General features: G+C 34.8%; 1 protein-coding gene across 4 annotated transcripts in view; it reads left to right on the top strand.

Annotated features, from left to right (window-relative positions):
- The window catches only part of trh (PAS domain-containing protein trachealess), a 350,233-nt gene that overhangs the window by 246,125 nt on the left and 85,808 nt on the right, over nt 1–18,300 (top strand). Inside the window, exon 1 of one of the 4 annotated variants that reach the window (XM_074129102.1) lies at nt 16,888–17,364. The exons of 2 other annotated variants lie outside the window; for them this stretch is intronic. In XM_074129102.1, coding sequence (XP_073985203.1) covers nt 17,249–17,364 — 116 coding nt within the window. In that variant the 5' untranslated portion in view covers nt 16,888–17,248. Of the gene's footprint in view, nt 1–16,887; nt 17,425–18,300 lie in introns of those variants that run through there. One more of the 4 variants, XM_074129089.1, reaches the window with a different exon arrangement.

Here is an 18,300-nt window from a genome sequence, read left to right as displayed (position 1 = left end):
ACAGTACTAAAAATGATATAGGGTAAAGTAGGGTGAGATGGCCACCATTTTTTTTTTTGGAGGGTGCCTGCAAATCTTTGGTAAGGCTAGGCTTACTTTATGATTATTTTTTGTAACCTCATACTCTCACAAACATAAGATAAGGAAAAAATTTCAGAAAAAATGCTGAGGGAAACATTTTTTTATTCTTACAAAAAAAAAAAATAGCAGTTGGCCATCTATCCCCACTGGGTTGGGTGAGGTGGCCAGTGCAACTTGGGAGAGATGGCCACATATTGTAAATGAAATTGCACCAGTAAAACGTAATAATAACAGAAAAAAATGAATGGCTACTTAATATTTACTTATTATTCTTCTTTTTAAATGCGCTTTTACCACAATTTTTGCAGGTCTATGCAAAAGAAGAGCAATTTTCGTGGAACCACTTCCCGCAAATTATGCATTCCAACCAATCTTTTTTTTTCCTGGTCTTGTTGTAGCTTTCCCCATATCCTGTACATTCAGTTTCATCGATTTCTAAAATGGCATCACTTCCCTCTTCAAATTCGATTCCTGTTTCGTCCTCTTCATCGGAACTTGGGAAAGGTGAGCGTTTTCTTTTTCGCACAATCCTTTTATTCAGAATTGTCTCTTTGGGGATGGTATTTCTTGTTGGTTTGGATTTCTTTGCAACTCTAATGTAAATATGGATTAAGTATTTTTCAAAAATTCGAAGTTAAAAGTTAATAAGTCAGAAACTTGAGGAATAAAATAAAATCGTGGGTATACGAGGTGTGTTCAAAAAGTAACGGGAATTTTTAAATTTCGCGGGTTTGGAGAGTCTGATTGTAATTTTTTTTTTTTTTATTATGTTGGTACACATGCCCCTGAAGTACGATAAAATTTTCAGTAATATTCATTGTTTACTTCTTAAGTGGCAGCCGTTAAGGTTAGACGTGTTTTTCGAGCTTGGCGATTTTTGTTTGTTAAAAAAAATGGATCAAAGAATTTGTATTAAATTTTGCGTAAAAAATGAAATAAAGTGTGTGAAATGTTAATAAAGGCATATGGTGAGTCTGCTATGAGTAAAACAAGGATTTACGAGTGGTATAAGCGTTTCCAAGATGGCCGCGAAAACGTTGAAGATGACGAACGACCTGGACGTCCAAGCACATCAACAACCGATGAAAACGTGAAAAAAGTGAAAGAAATGGTTATGAACGATCGCCGAATCACAATCAGAGAAGTCGCTGATGATGTTGCCATATCAATTGGCTCATGCCATGAAATTTTTTCGGATGTTTTGGGTATGAAACGTGTGGCAGCAAAATTTGTTCCAAAATTGTTGAATTCCAAAATTGAACAAAAACAGCGGAGAATGGAAGTTGCTCAAGAGTCACTCAATGAAGTCGACAACGATGCGGATCTACTGAAACGTGTTATAACAGGTGACGAAACATGGGTTTACGGATATGATGTCGAAACTAAGGCTCAATCGTCCCAGTGGAGGCATTCTGGATCGCCAAGACCGAAAAAGGCTCGACAAGGTTATGCTCACTGTGTTCTTCGATTTTAATGGCATAGTGCATGATGAATTCTTGCCACAAGGTCAAACAATCAATAAGGAGTACTACCTACAAGTTCAACGCCGTTTGCATGAAGCAATCCGAAAAAAACGCCCGGATTTGTGGCAAAACAATTCATGGATTTTGCACCACGATAATGCACCTGCTCACACTTCATTGCTTGTTCGTGAATTTTTGGCCAAAAACAAAACTTTAACGATGCCCCAGCCTCCATATTCGCCAGACATGGCTCCATGTGACTTTTTTCTATTTCCAAACATAAAGAGAACATTAAAAGGCCGTCGTTTTACAAGCATAGATGACATTAAAAGCGAATCGCTGAAAGAGCTGAAAGCTATCACAAAGATCGAGTTTCAGAAGTGTTTCGAGGATTGGAAAAAGCGCTGGCACAAGTGTATTGTATGCGAAGGGGACTACTTTGAAGGCGACAATATTAATGTAGATGAATAAATAAATATTTTTTTCAAAAAACGAAAATTCCCGTTACTTTTTGAACACACCTCGTATATTCGCCATTTCTCTTTTAATAGAAGAAAAATTCAAAATTCTATATAATTATAGAATCAAATCTGAAATCAGATTAGCGATTCTTCATGATCATTTTAATTTGCATGCAAAGCCGAAACACGTCCAACTAGTGTGCTTATGAATGTGAGGAAAATATTATATTTCTTTCAAATATTTATTTGCAAACTAGTAATCAATTATTTGCAACGCTGGCAGCAAGTTCTGCACAAGCCACGCACAACACATACACCCGCGTAAATATATTCCTTCAAGTAGACCAAACTGCCAGTTACTGATTTCTACCCTGAGTTCCGGATGAATGGATCAGAGAGAAGAAAATTTTCAAGTTATTTCACACAACAGTGAGGACAGTCAGTTACATTCCTCCTCTCTGCTACATCCGAGCGCCTCCCACGAATCAATTTCACCGGAGACTGGTTCCAGAACGTCTACAGTGCGCTATATAACATATACACTCTTCTTCTGTTCTTCTAGCAATCTGAAACATAGAAAGAAAAAAAAAAAACATTTGGAGTAGACAATGGATGAATGGAGAGGGTTAGAACAGTAGAAGATAAGAAAAAGGTTATGCTCTGTTATAAACATATTAACGGATCTTGAAAAAAATGAAATAAAATGTAGTTCGTGACAAACGTGCTTTAACTTCCGTGATGACCGTGTAATGTAGAGTATAATACTACTCTGCAAGGGTAGCCTAGCATTTCTTCTAGCTGGCTGCAACAAGACCAAGTTATGATCATTGTATGAACTAAATATTTGGTTCTAATGTTTATCACTTAGACTAACATCTCGTTATTTGACCAGGTTGTGCTCAGGATTAACTCTCCCTCATCTTTGGCACCCAATCCTCTGAAATGCTTGCTTCCCTCTATTCTTTACGATCCGTTATTTATCGGCACCATATCTCCAAACAATTGAATTAACATCCTAACTTCAAATAGCACTTTCATGGTAAACATTTTGATCTATGTTACAATTTTTATTTAGGAGATTTTTCCTGATAGGCGTCACTCTACAGTACTATTTTAGCAAAATATACGTTTGCTGTCTTATGTATTAAAAAGAAGAGATAATGTTATTGTTAATATCAAGCCACCAATGAAGTCACCTGATTTATAAACACATCAGAGAATAACCTCCACGAATAATCCTTTCTATCATAACGTAGCCACTGAGAAAGGCACACATTAGTGTGGAAATATTTGAGATGATTATAATAATGAATTTTTAAGGTCCATTTCCAACAAAAACTAATTCAAAATATACAGTTTTATTCTCTTAAAAGAGAAATTCACAAATACCATGTTCTTGTTCGGAGTATGTGTTCGTAGTAGCTCAGCAAAAAAAGAGAGGGGGTAAAAGAGAGAAAGAGAGTGAGAGAATGAACTTACACATTTTAGGGGTGGGACACACACACAGACACACACACACACACTAGATTGTGTGGAATCAGTGGTGAGTAAATAGTGGCTAATCAAGGGGCTATCTAGTAATATAGGGTGGCGAGTTTACAGTGTGTAGCATTGAAGGGCAAGTGGTGGAGGTGATTGGCTAGATGGAGCTCTATATTTGTACCCGAGAATCGTACTCACACTGTACTATATAGAATTCACAGACACTCTTATAAAGAGAGAGTCCAGCAATATTACTGTAGTAGGGTGTCTATATAAGAGAGAGCTGAATGGTGCTCCCTAATCTGGGGCTATTTGAATCACAACTCACGGCTGATTGGAGCACGAGTGAGTGCGGACCTGTTAAACGCTTCATCAGGCCTCACATTGTCTGACCGTAATATACCCACTATCGTCAATTTGCTGGCCATGTATATATATATATATATATATATACCTTTAAGAATTTGGGCTGTAGAAAGAACCACAATTACTGGGAAATTCATATGTCTAAGCTAGAGCTCTAAAGTTAAGTTATTATTTTCAAAAAGGGGACTTTTTAATACTTAATTTAAAAAATATATAACATTAGGTTTGCACTGAATCAGCTAGACATGTTGATTCACAATTTTGAGCCAGCTAGACATGTAAATTCCTCGATATACAGGGTGTATGCGGAGGAGAGGTCGAAACTTCTGGAGGTGATTCAGCAGCTCAAATGTAACAAAAAATATTCTCTTCACTTTGGCCCGATTCTCAATAGTGTCCAAGATATTTGCATTTTTAACTTTTTCGTCGATATTCGCGTTTTCCACCATAAAAACGGCCGTAACTTTTCTATGCTTTATCCTACAACAAATCTGCTTATTCCAAACGAAAGAGCATTAAATTTTCTATAAATATGCTTAACCCACAGTCTCAAAACGTTTCTTATAAACCATGAAATTTTTACTGAAATGTGTAAAAAATTCGTTCTCGATGATTTTTGTTAAAAATTTTTTTTACTGCATTTTTTCAATGATTAATGAGTCAAGGAGTCGCATAATTTCAGAAAAAGTTGCGCATTTATTGAGCTTCAAGACCATATGGATTTTTTTTTGGTTTTTAATAAAACCCTACCCCGAACAGAGGGGTGTAAATGCAGAAAACTGGGATTTTGCGTAACCGACTTTTCACTACTAATGTCAATTTTTGGAGAAGGAACAAAAAGAAAAGTAACCATTTTAGTTTTTAACAATTATTATTTAATAAAACGGAAGTAAAAAATAAAGTATAATAAACGTTTTGAGGCTCGGTATTGAGCAAATTCATAGGAAATTTAATGCTCTTTCGTTTGGAACAAGCAGATTTGTTGTAGGATAAAGGATAGAAAAGTTACGGCCGTTTTTATGGTGAAAAACGCGAATATCGACGGAAAAGTTAAAAATGCAAATATCTTGGACAGTATTGAGAATCGGGCCAAAGTGAAGAGAATATTTTTTGTTGCATTTGAGCTGCTGAATCACCTCCCGAAGTTTCGACCACTGTATAAATCAAGAGATACATCCCTTAAATTATACTAAATAAAATGAATTAGAGCAAAAAGAGAAAGCTACCATTTTGCGTAAAACCAAAATTTGTAAATTTATTCCAACTCAAATATTTGTTATTCCAAAACAAATCTCTAATAACTTTCCCATAAAATATGCCATCCCATAAATTTAAAAACATCATATAAATTCTTAGGGCAGTATGGTTATCAAAAAGGCGATACGAACCGCTTTGTTTTATTCCTTTACCTTCCCACTGACTTCCTGTGCCACTGTTTCCCCTCTGGCTGTTTGTCAGCCTGCGGCTTCCCATTCTAAATCCTAACATGCGAGTTTATAGCGGAAACAGTAGTCAATAAAATAAAATAAAAATGAGGGATTGAATATGGTTTTTACTCGTGCTGTATATGTGGAGGGCGCGTACGGTAGAAGTAGCGTATCGTGTTGACAAGCTACAGCGTCTATTAACTGCTCACGCCCCATCGTATTCCAGCCACATACCACGCGGGAATATTTTTTTTATTTATTTTTAACTTCATCTTTACCACTTCCGAGTAATAAAAATAATAATAAGGCCAAAGGAGGGATTATATGTAGCTCTTTGGTTCTACAGACTTCTCTACCTCTAAACTTTATCTTTTTTTTCAGAATCAAGTATTTGTTATTACTTTTAGAGTACGTCTGCGAGAATGGTCCTTCACTATCCAAAGTAATTTTTAGCCCCACTAGACTGGCCGCTCGTAGAGAGATAATGGAGCGCTCAGTCCTGGAAAAAAAAAAATTCAGACTTGGATTTGAACCATGTAAGATATACCGAATAACCTGGACTCTAAGCTTGAGAAGAAAAGTCTAAGTTCATTCAGTTAGTCGCCCTTTTTTTAGGTTTAAGATCCTGTACCTAAATTCCTTTCAACCACATCTAAATCTACCTAAACGGTCCAGTGTAAGCCACAACTTTAACATCCTACCCAAATACAGTTTTGAACATCCCATTTCAAGCGATCTTTAAAAAAGAAGGACTGAATGGACTTGAGATTGAAATCCACGCCGAACTAAATAATAATAATAATAATAATAATAATAATAATAATAATAATAATAATAATAATAATAATAATAATAATAATAATAATATGGTTTTTATAACAAAGTAATACTATTACATTTCAGGGTTGGTGTGTCTTCTGTCTTGTCTGTCCATGAACTTATTCATGCTTTTTACTTTTTAAACTAGCCCTGAAGATGACCTCTAGTCCCTAGGTCGAAAGCTCGGCAAAATAAATTTTACCAGACTGAAATGGCAGTTATTTTTTCAATCCCATTCATAATAATAATAATGTGTTTATTATATCAGAAAATAATACAATCCATACAAATAAAAATACACTTTTTGACTATTGACTAAATCTAAAACAAATGGTACGATTTACAGTAACTGTTACAGTAACTGTAGCTGCAACTGTTGTAAATGACTGAAAAATAATTCCACAGAATTTTATGCTGAAATTTTCATTATTAACAGCTGCGCTAAGGAAAGTCTGAGACATTAAAAATAAGGAATTTATTGTCTTATTCAATATTTATGGTAACAACTGCATATATTTGGGTTATTAATTCGTCAGTTCCTCTACACTGCAAGGTAGAAGAGGAAGAGAATAAGTAAGTAAGTAATTCGTCAGTGCTATGTTTAGAAGGGATAATACTTACCTCAGATGGATACTGCGTGTGTTATTTCCGGTTAAATTTTGTGTTGGTTAATTCTTTAGGAACAGTGGCGCTTCCAACTTTAAGCTCAATACTACTCTGAAATATTCAAATTTTATTCTCTTACAATCTTATGAGCTCTCCCGAATGATCTGCCTTCTTACGTCATCAAACATTTGATATATGTTAAATGACGAGAAGTCTGTAGAAGGTAGTTTCAATTGACTTAGCCCATTAATTTATTAAGAGGTTCCTAAGGTCGACTAAATGTTAATGTTAATGTGTCTAAGGAAGGTTTCACTATTTGCTATGCCTGATTGATGTTGGTATGTGTCTGATGTTAATTTGGGCTGCAAGTTCCGCGTTCTGATCTTTTTCATTTCAAACTTTTAAGTTGTGAAAAAAAGCAGCGCCAATTTTTGTTGTCTGCAGCGATAAAAAACCAATTTGGGGCCGCGGATGGTTATGAATGTCTCCATTTATCTTTATAGAGAACTCTAAAGTACGTATTTGCCTGAAGATTTTAATTGTTCACCTTATTAGCATGACAGGCAATAAGTTGCTAAAATTGCTTAAAAATCTGGCGATTCTTGAAATAAAGTTTAAGGACAAAAAAATAAACAATGGTAATTCATAAAATGAGCACTATCTGATAGTAATTAAGAATTCTACTCTGTAATATTTAAAAAAACATTACTTGTCAATAAAATGACGTCAGGAAGAGGAAAACAGCATCATCTTTGTCTGTTAAGCCTATGCTCACTAATTTTAGTAGATTTAACGAGACCAGAGTTGTTAGCCCCCCCTAAAAATGATAGCAATATACGAAGTCTGTAGGATTGGATACGGCAACGATCATCCCTGTTGAGCCGCGACCATCCGTCACTATAACCGTGCAGATTTGCGGCCAAACGACTTCTCCCCCACCCCTCTCACCAATCCACTAAGAGTTGGCTCGTTGAGTTATGACGTCATAAGTGACGTCACAAAGTAGGCTTTCCACTACTGTTCTTTCTTCTACAACCCTGATCCCTTGTCGCGTAGCTTTACCATTTTACTTGTTGTAACCCTCCCCTCAGCAAACTACCGCCCAAATACAGGTTCTGGAGGTGGATTTTGATAGACCATTTGTCATTTATCGTCTATAATCCTTTGCAAAGGAAAAAAGGGGAACCAAAGTCTGGATAAAAATGGATAATTCGCTTTTCCATATATCCAGAAAAAAAATGAGTAATGTTCTTCTAGTCTTTGTATACATATAAATAGGATCCTTTAGTAATAACGGAACTAACTTTCTGACCCTGTGGTAATAGAAGTGATCGTAGTTAACACAATATGAATAGAGAACAGATCTCTTGCCAACAGATAAATTTATCTTGTCTAATCGCTACAGCGGCCCTCTAATAGTCTAATCAACAAAAGACTTCTTAAATCTTTAAGGCCTAGGCCCAGATTGGCCTCTTTCCCGCTAACTCTTAAATTTATGAACTCTGAACAAAAATTAAATAAAAAGACTTCCATCTATGGAATCATTTCAAAATTGTTAATCCGCTAAAAGACCTTTAAGTATTCCTTTTGCCTCATCATTTAAAAAAATCTTTCTTATAATTTGTTATAGAATTTAATTCATTAACACAGACTACTCTATCTCAATCTTCTGGTTCTACAAGTGAGAACATTCTCCATCATTATTCTTTATAGTTGATGTCATTTTTTGGTTCACAATGATCATTATAATTATATGTTTTACTAAACTGTTTTCACTCATTATTAATTTTTTTGTCTTTATATACATACGATATCAAAGCAAATAATGGATATGATATTACATTAAATGTTAATATAAAATTTAATCGTGATAATTACTAATGCTAATAATGTTTATTTTACAGCATTGTTAAACATCAAGGCGATTCTAGCTAAATGACTGCTTGGTTTGATTTTTTTGGGCGTAGGTTTACATTTATACATGTAGAAGAATGCAATTCTTTTGTTTGAGCGTTACACTCAAAACAGATAAAGAATCAAATCTAATGTAATCTTCTGGATGGTGATTGTTATTCATTAATAATAATGTATTTGCGTTCCAACTTTTTCAATTTCAGTGCCAGCAAGTCGTGCTTGCTTATTAATTACTTTATTTTCAATTTTGCTTCTTGTACATTCCATTATTGTTTTTATTAATTAGTTTGTAATTTAATAATTTAAAAAGTATAGACTATTTTGCATTTTCTGAGTTTGTTTGTTTTAATAATGCTTCTTTCTTGTTTAATCTCAATGTGGTTGGGTTTGTAGAGCTGGATTTATAACTTTGATTTCATTCCTTGTAGTATACTCGTATTTTTGACCGGTTTCGCATTTTCATACATCATCATATGTTGATTCATCAGTTTGGAGTAGAGAATTTAACTGTAATTATGTCTCTATCTCACACTAAACTTTTTTTGTCAGAAATCCGAAACCGGTCAGAAATATAAAAAACATGCGAGCTTGGTCGGAATAAAATAATTGATTCTGTAACCAAGGGGTGGCTATGGAAACAGCTGAAACTCAGTACTATGATTCTGAGGAATACTGTGCACCTTTGTAAAGGAATCTGGTCTTTAGCAGCTGGATTGTTTCCAATTGGAAAAGAACGTTCAAAAGAAGAGATGCGAGCAGTAGATCAGAAGCTTTACTGGATAAAGCAAATTAGCTGGGTCTAAACGAATATTTCATCATTTTGCAATCTAGCTGATTACAAACGTAGGTGAGTAATAATGGGTTCTTTTCATGAAATGAAAGATATCTTGTATTATTTAGCGCAAAGTGTGTACATTTGAAATTAAACGACAACAGAGATATTACAGTTGTCAAAGTGGCGGTTGTTGAGAGGTACACTGAAACTTTATTGGTACGTGCCCAGAAGTAAGTCTTCTAAATGAATATCCATTGTGTAAGAAGGCGTGTGTATGTATGTGTGTGTACACAAAAGAAGACTGTGTGCTCGTCTGCAAGCGGGACCGTGGCTAAATCGGAGATGGACTCCAGAATACATTGTCCAGTTCCAGTATAGTAGAGGAGCCCGTGTCCATCATACAGTTCTTCTTCTTCTTCTTCTTCTTCTTATAGCCCGTTCAACTCATCTCGGCTTCACCACCTATCCATCTCAGTTTTCTCACTGTGTCCACGCCTTTTTCCTTTTTATACGCTGACCAGAGTGTGTCTGTGTGTGTGCCAGCCAGCTAGAGCTACGGGCTCGTGCAGGAATTTCCCAGTCGAATGTTATTGTCCACGCTAGGACAGATGCCCGTTAGCGTCCCCTACCCAGTACGGTGGTCACGCCGAATCATCGGCCTTGTTCCATCAGAGTGTCACACATCCTCCACTTCTTTGCTTCTCTAACTATTCTGGTCGCTTCAATGCGTCACACATTACTTACTGCCAGCCAACTAAGAGCTTATTTCCTTTCACCCTTTCTCACATGATCTTATTATCTTTCTCTGTGTTTTGAAACTGTTGGAAATTAAATGTAAACTGGGTTATTCAACACATTCTACAATCTTAACAATATACACACAACGAACACAGAGCATTATTTTTCCATTGTATAATATTTAAAAATTGTTATTTATATCAGACATGAGACATGTAAATAATGTTTATATAGCTCGTACTATATAAGGTGCACCTCCTACATTCTTCGATTTCTCTAACTGGCGCCTCAACACTTCCTTTTCAAAATGCCCTAGCCTAATATATCTTTGCAGAAATCACAATTTAAGGTCCTGAATGGAAAAGAACCTCCATTTATTTTCAAGATTTTACGTGAAAATGATCTTTCCTTTACTACAAGCTGAAAGTAGCGAATAATACATTAATCTACAGCAGTTTCGTGAAGTGACTATGTTTAATGATAGTGCTATCCACGAGCAGTAAAGTAATCGCCTATTTTTTCAGGCGGGGCTTAGCGTCCAACTACCAATTAGGTGTGATAGACGGAGGCGACTAGCAAACATGCTTTACTGTAAATTTCTTTTATTAACCATTAAATAAAATCCAAGGCCTAAGACCTAAGTACCCAGTACCACAATACATATTACCTTCGCAGGTCTCACGCTATCCACGATAGTTGGTTACAGAAATAGTTGGCGTTGTTTTTCGTTGGATGTATTTGATGTATGCTCTTCATCTCATTGAAAATGTTGTTCTGAGTTCTCGATTTTTTCCTCCTACTTGAAATGAATTATCTTTATTTATTTATTATTATTTTTATTTAATTACAAAATGATTAAATTGCTTAAAATTTCTTTTAATAACTGTTGCCCTAACCTTATTGTTGCCTTAATAAGGATTTTTGTGACCATAATTAGGTTGACTGCTTGACAGAACTCGTCAAGAGGATTATTGCTTTTAATCCATAACCGGAATTCGAACCCAGTCTCCCATACAATGGGACAAACAATGAGAAGTCTCAGTTTTTGGTTGGGAAAACTTAAATTTTTAGTTATAATTTTTATTTGTCTTATTTTTCAATTAAAAAGAAAATAAATTGCAAATGTTTAGCGATTTTGTTTCGTTTTGGCATCGCGCAGTTGACGATTGATCCCAAAATTGGCACCCATTGATAAAATTGCCTATCTTCTCTCTTACATTCATTTTATATTAAAAAAAAAATGTGTGAAAAATCAAGTCAGAATCGATACACTGTTTTGAGAACTGTAATATCGGAACCGCTCTCGATGCACGTGACAAATGCTTTACTCTTCACATATACTGTTCAGGATAAAGTATAAACACCAGTACACGAGAACTCTTCGTTGAATCCATGTATTGCTCTAAGTATTCCTATGGCAGACCCTAATTTTATTTTAACTTTTTATTTTTTAAAACTCCTTTAACTGTTCAATGATAAGAAATTTCAGTAATTTGTCCTCATTACCTAATTACAATTCTCATGAACTACTTATTTAACAACCCATTTAGTTCTACACAACATTACACATGAATGCACAAGCGTTATCTAAAGTGAATAAAAACAATAACTTGTGACGGCGTACGATTGTAGCTATTTATCAAAATGTATGACATAAGAATATGAAGATGTGATCCAAACTTCATACCTCTCAAGGAATTTTCTGATTCCCTCACTAAGTTCGTACTTATTTGGAGTAAACCAAACGTTTGAAGATGATTGTGATAAGGATCGGAAGACAAAGAAATGTAGTTGGCATTCAGTTTCTTTGCTTTTATCTTGGCTTAAATCTGTAAAGTTTAATATCCTCTAGAATGTTGGCAACATTTTGACAACTACGTACAACGCTAGTTTTCTAACTATAATTTCAAACAGAACAACTACGTACTAGAGAGAGATAAAAAAAAAAAAAAATCTTCTAGAATACAGAAAATAAGTATAATGTCTTCTACCGGCCATCTATTCACCAATCTAATTTCTTCTAGAGAGCTGTTACAGGCCAGGGGCCTGTTTTCTTTCTAGACTGAAGATTCCCACAGTTGGTCACCATCAATTCAAACTATTATTCTTTGGCAATTTCCTCAATACCTATCAGGCCGATTGATCGACCAACACCTTTATAAAGCCGTGACCAATGTAATGCCCCGTTCTACCCAAGTAGTTTTTTTGATATCAAAACAGTTCTCCCCCCACTACTTGTAACGCAACAATATTACAAAAATGGCTGACAATACACAACTAAAATATGACAATTTACTTTGACTTATAATAAACATGTTATTTTTATTTGTACTTTGTTAACTGACAAACTGTTACTTTAACTGTAATGGCAGCTACAGAACTGTAAGCTAAAGTGACTTTTTCTATAAAATGTTCAATTATAACATTGTAATGTTTTTAGTAAGCACAAAAGTTTTTTAAGAATATCGTTAGACACGTTTACGATAAAAATGCCTCAAAAATAAATATATTTGGGACTTTTTAAGAATATATTTCTCAATATTCTTATCTACACTTGCTTTTTCTTCGAAATTCTTGAATATGTAACTAACATTACACAGTCCGCAAAGCTGTACATGACACTGAAATAAAACAAAAGAGAGAAGCCTAAATAAGTAAGTAACTCATTTAAAAAGTTTAGAGAAAACTGTGAGATTGATTTTGCGAGAAAGAAAATCTCAAAAAGATGGAAAAATTCTTCCGGAAATATGGTACATCGGAGAAGTTTTTCATATTTAGTAATTTCATTTGTTCATTTAAACATTCTTAACGCAAACAGGGGATAGCATGGTTCATTTCATGGAAATGACACATTAGGCGATTGTCTGTTCACACATCTCCCTAAATCAAATTCTTATAGTATAATATTTCTAACAAAATTTGTAGATTTAGGTTGAACGAAAAACATGAAAGCCGATTTAAAGAAAAATCTCTACATAGTGAAAAATTATATTTTTAGTGAAGTGATTCATCCGGATGAGAGATTGAGATCGAATTTCTGTTTGAATCTTAGCTGAGCTATCCTTGAAATTTATAGAACATAACGAATTGGAAACACATCAGATTATTTTAAACTAGTTTTGCTGAGTTTACCTCATTCTTGTAAAGCAGTTTAAAATCGTAACGACGATGAACTTTACACGCCCATATCCCACTCACTTTATCTTTGGGTCAAGAACATTTACAGAATTTTTAGTTTAAAAAGATTTTTCTCATTTAATTTAATTTTTTTCATTTTATTTTTTGGAGATTAGTACTTTTAAATATGATATTATGCATAGAAGTAAAAGTAAAGCTAATTTAAAAGATTAATTTTGACTTAAAGCTGCATAAGACAAATAAATTATTGTCCAGATAAAAGCAATTGCTATTAGTGTTAGAAGATAATTAGATAAGCGGTAGAAGATTAATTGTTTGGAAGCTCAAGCAATTATAGGCTTTATACCTAATATAATACCCAATTAGAAAGCAGAAACACTTAGATACGTCGTTTAGATATCGCTCTGGAGTTAACCCCTTCTTCTTCAAGTAGTTATTCATTTATTGTTTACCACAATAAGCAAACATCTGATGTGAAGGAACGGTTTATAAATTAAAGGATCTTATGCAGATGTAGGGTCGCCCACTTCTTATTCTGTAGTTCATTTTTTTAAAGGGCTTAGAAACTGACTGATTTGTGCACTACTGTAAAATTTGATCAAAACTACTTGTTCAACTCACTTTCTTTGGAAATTTCTTTTAACTTTTAGAGGCTAAAATTCTAAAATCGCTGGGGACATCCATTCTAGTTACCCATCAGGTTCCTAACCAAAGTAACCATTGCAGGGGATGTTTTAAAGAACGACTACTTTATTATTATTATTATTTTTTTTTTTTTGTATGATTTAAGGCGCGTCAACATCTATGGTTATTGGCGCCCGGAGCTTTTTTCAGTGCAGTGCCGGCCTCCGGACAGTGTTCTCTCGTTACAGACAACACTGTCCATCACCGGACAGTGAGCTGTAAGAAGCTCCTAGGAAGAGAAAATCTAAGGGTCAGCTGCTGGATTCGAACCCGGGACCTCCGCGTGGGAGTCCAGCTCGCTAACCACTCAGCTAATCCCTTCCCTATTATTATTATTATTATTATTATTATTATTATTATTATTATTAGTGTCTGAGAATCGAGACCTGTAAAGCTAATATGTATTGTGGTACTGGGTTCGATTCCCGGTCTTGGTCTTGGATTTTATTTAATGCTTAAATGAGTAAATAGTAAAGTACGTTTGCTATTCGCCTCCGTCCACGACACCTAATTGGTAGTTGGACTTTAAGCCCCGCCTGAAAAAATAGGCGATTACTACTTTACTTACTAGTATCTGAGAAATAACTGACATCACTAAAATTTAAGTGGAGATATGGCCTAAGCTGGCTGGCGATCTGCCTTTAAGATCTTAGTTCTGTGTCGAAAACCAAAGAAATAAAATCAAAAGCCCACTTGTAATGCCACTAAATATTGTGGCACACATTTCTTCTTCTAAGTAACTAAGAAAATATTAGATTGCAATATTTCTCTCCATTAATTTTCCATAGTTTTTGTTTCCTAATATGCATTTTCATTTTTTTCTTAGATTAATAAACTCCACAAACGGAGGTCTTATCCGTGTACATCTGTAGCTTGAACTCATCTAAGAAATCCGATATTCTGGTCTTCATACTTCGATATTCTGCCAGTTTGTTCCAATTTCTCAAATTTCTAAATTATTTTATCATACTATGCTTTTTCTCACTTTTCTTTCGAAATAATCGATTCTAGCAGTACTGTTTGTTTTCTAAGTTTTATCAGCATCTAATTTATATATTTTGACCCTTAATTTCATTTCTTAATTCTTTTTTAAATATTTTTTCGACAATTTTTAGATTATAATTACAGCTTTACTAATTAATAAACAGATCTGTATATCTACTTCAATATGCTGTTCCTAAGTTTTCTTACTGTTTTCATTTTGTTACGTAGTCTTTCGTTGCTTTTATCGACAGCCATGAATGAACCATAATGTGTTTTTTTAAGTCATTTAAATGTACTAATATTTTATCATAAATTGTGCTAATTGAGTGTTTGATTAGTAATTTGGAACTAATATGGATTAATGTTAAATTTTAATACTTGAATAAAATGGAATCCAAGACAGGAACTGAACCTTCTAAACCTGCAATTCACCAAAGTGTGGCGGGTCAAGCATCTAAACTCCCCTTAATTTGTTTCTGAATTTCTGAATATAACCTTTGTTTGAGTGACTGGAGAGCGGAAGGCTTGTAGCTTAGAAGTCTAGTTTGTGTCTTTTATGTTAGGCGTGTACCTTATAGATAATGTAATTAATAAACAAATTAAATGGACTTAAGCCCTGGAAATTTATAGAACATTACGAATTGGAGTCACATCGAATTATTGTAAACTAGTTTTGCTGTGTTTTACCTCATTTAGCCATATTCCTGTATCACTTTAAAATCGTAACGACGATGAACTTTACACACCCATAACAAACACATTACATCTTTGGGTCAAGCACATTTACTGAATTTTTAGTTTAAAATAATTTCTATGATTTACAATTATTGTTGATTTGAGATGAATACTTTTAAATATCTATTTTAAATTATCTTACATTGTTATTCAGTCCACAATTCCTGAGTTTCTTTTTAAATGAAACTAGTATTTCTTTGCAGGCTGTAACGAGGGCCATTTATCATTTCATTTTCTAAATTTTCTACTTTTTATCACTGCAAATAGTGAAGAGAGCTCCCGTAACCCATAGTGAAAATATCACAGTTAGCTCTCGATCGGCAAATGTTGATTGCGTTTTTATTTTGTCAAAGGAGCGGGATTGTTATTGTGGTTGTTATTATTATTGTTAATATTATTATTATCGTTATTATTATTATTATTATTACTATTATTATTATCTACCATACTTTTCTTTTTTATTTATGTTTTTGATGAATCTTCTCATGTAGCAGCCGACTGTTTAATTTGCCAATCTTCCGCGCTGTTGAAGTTTAAACTATTGGGGTTTTCACTAGAAGATCAACCCGTTGAAATGTTGCTCTGTTATCTATGATGTCTGTAATTTCATTAATTCAATACCTGCGTAACCTTTGAACTGGGCAAAACTGTGTGATAGTTTAGAAATTGTTTGTAATTAGAGAAGTAACGGGTTACGGTCAGGATTGTGTAAACCAAGAGTCGTTTTTTTGCAAAGACCTTGTATTAACAGTTACTCTGAGAGGTGCTCAATTTACTAAAAAGTAATATAAGAAAGAAATTCGTCGAGAAATTGTTTCCTGTGGGAATTTATTGAGATTAGCAAAATCCCGGGTTGAAAGGAAACTCTGTCTATGAGGAAGGTATGCCTTGTTGGACAGGCCTTTAAGGAAAGAAAAACGGTTTGTTTTGGTAAGGGCGCTATCTACCGGGGGCGACCTTGGTCTTCACACAGAGAGAGACTGCTGGCTACATTAAATGTGAGAAAGAGACGGCGTTGGCGGTGGTAGTAGAGTCGCAAAGCACGTACCAGGCTAGCCGCATCTACACTCAGAGTCACGGAGGCCATTTTGAGGGGGAGCAAGTGGACGGGTGGGCACTGAGGTGGGAGAAAATAGTAGGCGTGGTTGGCGGATATTACCGGTTAATATCGACAGCGGCCGAGCACGCCCTCCTGGGTCTGGGAGAGCGTTTCGGTTTTTTCACCGCCAGATCGGGCCGGGCACGTAGTGAAGGACGTAGCCGTGCAAGTAGCGAACCCCCTTGAGACCGCCACCCACTACAAATACCCCTCTCTTCCTCTCGTCTTCTACCACATTCCAAAAAGTGAACCTGCCGCAGTAGAAGAAGAAGGAGTGGAAAGCAGCAGTCACGGAAAAGAGCTTCCACAGTTATTTAGACAATAATCGGGCCCATTATCAGTGTGTGTTGTGATAACTGTTATCATGTGATAGTAAACTAAAACGCCACCTCGTCGCGTTTTTTCGACAAAAACAAAGACCAAAGATAGTTTAGTTATTCTTCTTGATATCCGGGTGGCACTGAATTGGTGCAATCATGCTGCCGTACCAAGCGGTCGCTATGGACTACACTTCCGGCTTGGTTCGACAACCACAAGGAACCGCGGCCGCTGCAGCCAGTGCAGCTGTAGCTGCAGCCTTCACCCACTCTTGGTTTGTACCGACCGACCTCTGTGTTCCATACAAACACAATACGGGACTCATTGAACCAGGGCATGTCTCTATTATTATACTATAAAATATTATTATTATTGATTTATTTTAATGATTTCTGTTGACATTTTAATTAGCATCAAGCCATAAGACAGATTTGTTTTTCTACAAAACGTTTTGAGTAATACTCACCTTGTGAAGAAGTTTGATACTGAGCGGGTAAACACTTCTAGGTGTCTTGGACTGAATATTCTGTAAAGTCTTTAAGTCACCCAATGGGACATTTCTACACAAAGTGCGTGTTACTCAATCAACTGTTTTCAATTGAAAACATGTATATGTGCATAATTGATTTGTTTTATTTTTTTTTTTCTGCATGAATTTGCATGCTTACAAATGTTTTATTCATTTTTCAAGCATCTATTAGGAAATAGGCAAACGTCTAATAGACGTTGAACAAACAAAATTAATTTGCGCTATAACTGACGGAATAAAAATGATATACGAGTATATATTATATTGGTGCATAATCGTATAACTTGCAGGTTTATAAATATCATCAAGTTATATTGATCTTTCTATATTTTTTTTATGGCTGTATTGATTGACTTGCAAGGTTAAAGATATCATCAATTTAGGCTGGGAATAAAATCCTTAATGTTGAGGGAGGATAAAATGTAGCATGGTTTTAGGTTAATTAAGCTACTTCAAGTCTAATAAAATGGAATCATTTCTTCGATTATTTAATTTTATTTACAATATATTTAACAAAGTATTATTTAAATTTACTTTAGATAGGATTAAAACTACCAAAAACATTCTCACAAACAAATTCGAGTCTTTAATGGCAAAAGTAAATTACGAATCAAATCAAACGGCGCAAAGTACAAATTCATCATGGGAAAGGATTTTCTGAAAAGGATCCTTTTAAAATAA

This window comes from Rhodnius prolixus, unplaced genomic scaffold (genome assembly GCF_049639745.1).
Source record: "Rhodnius prolixus isolate KJV_2025 unplaced genomic scaffold, Rpr scaffold_1, whole genome shotgun sequence".
Classification (NCBI taxonomy): Eukaryota; Metazoa; Arthropoda; class Insecta; order Hemiptera; family Reduviidae; genus Rhodnius; species Rhodnius prolixus.
Note: the sequence above shows the minus strand (reverse complement) of the source record. Positions and strands in the feature narration are given on the sequence as shown.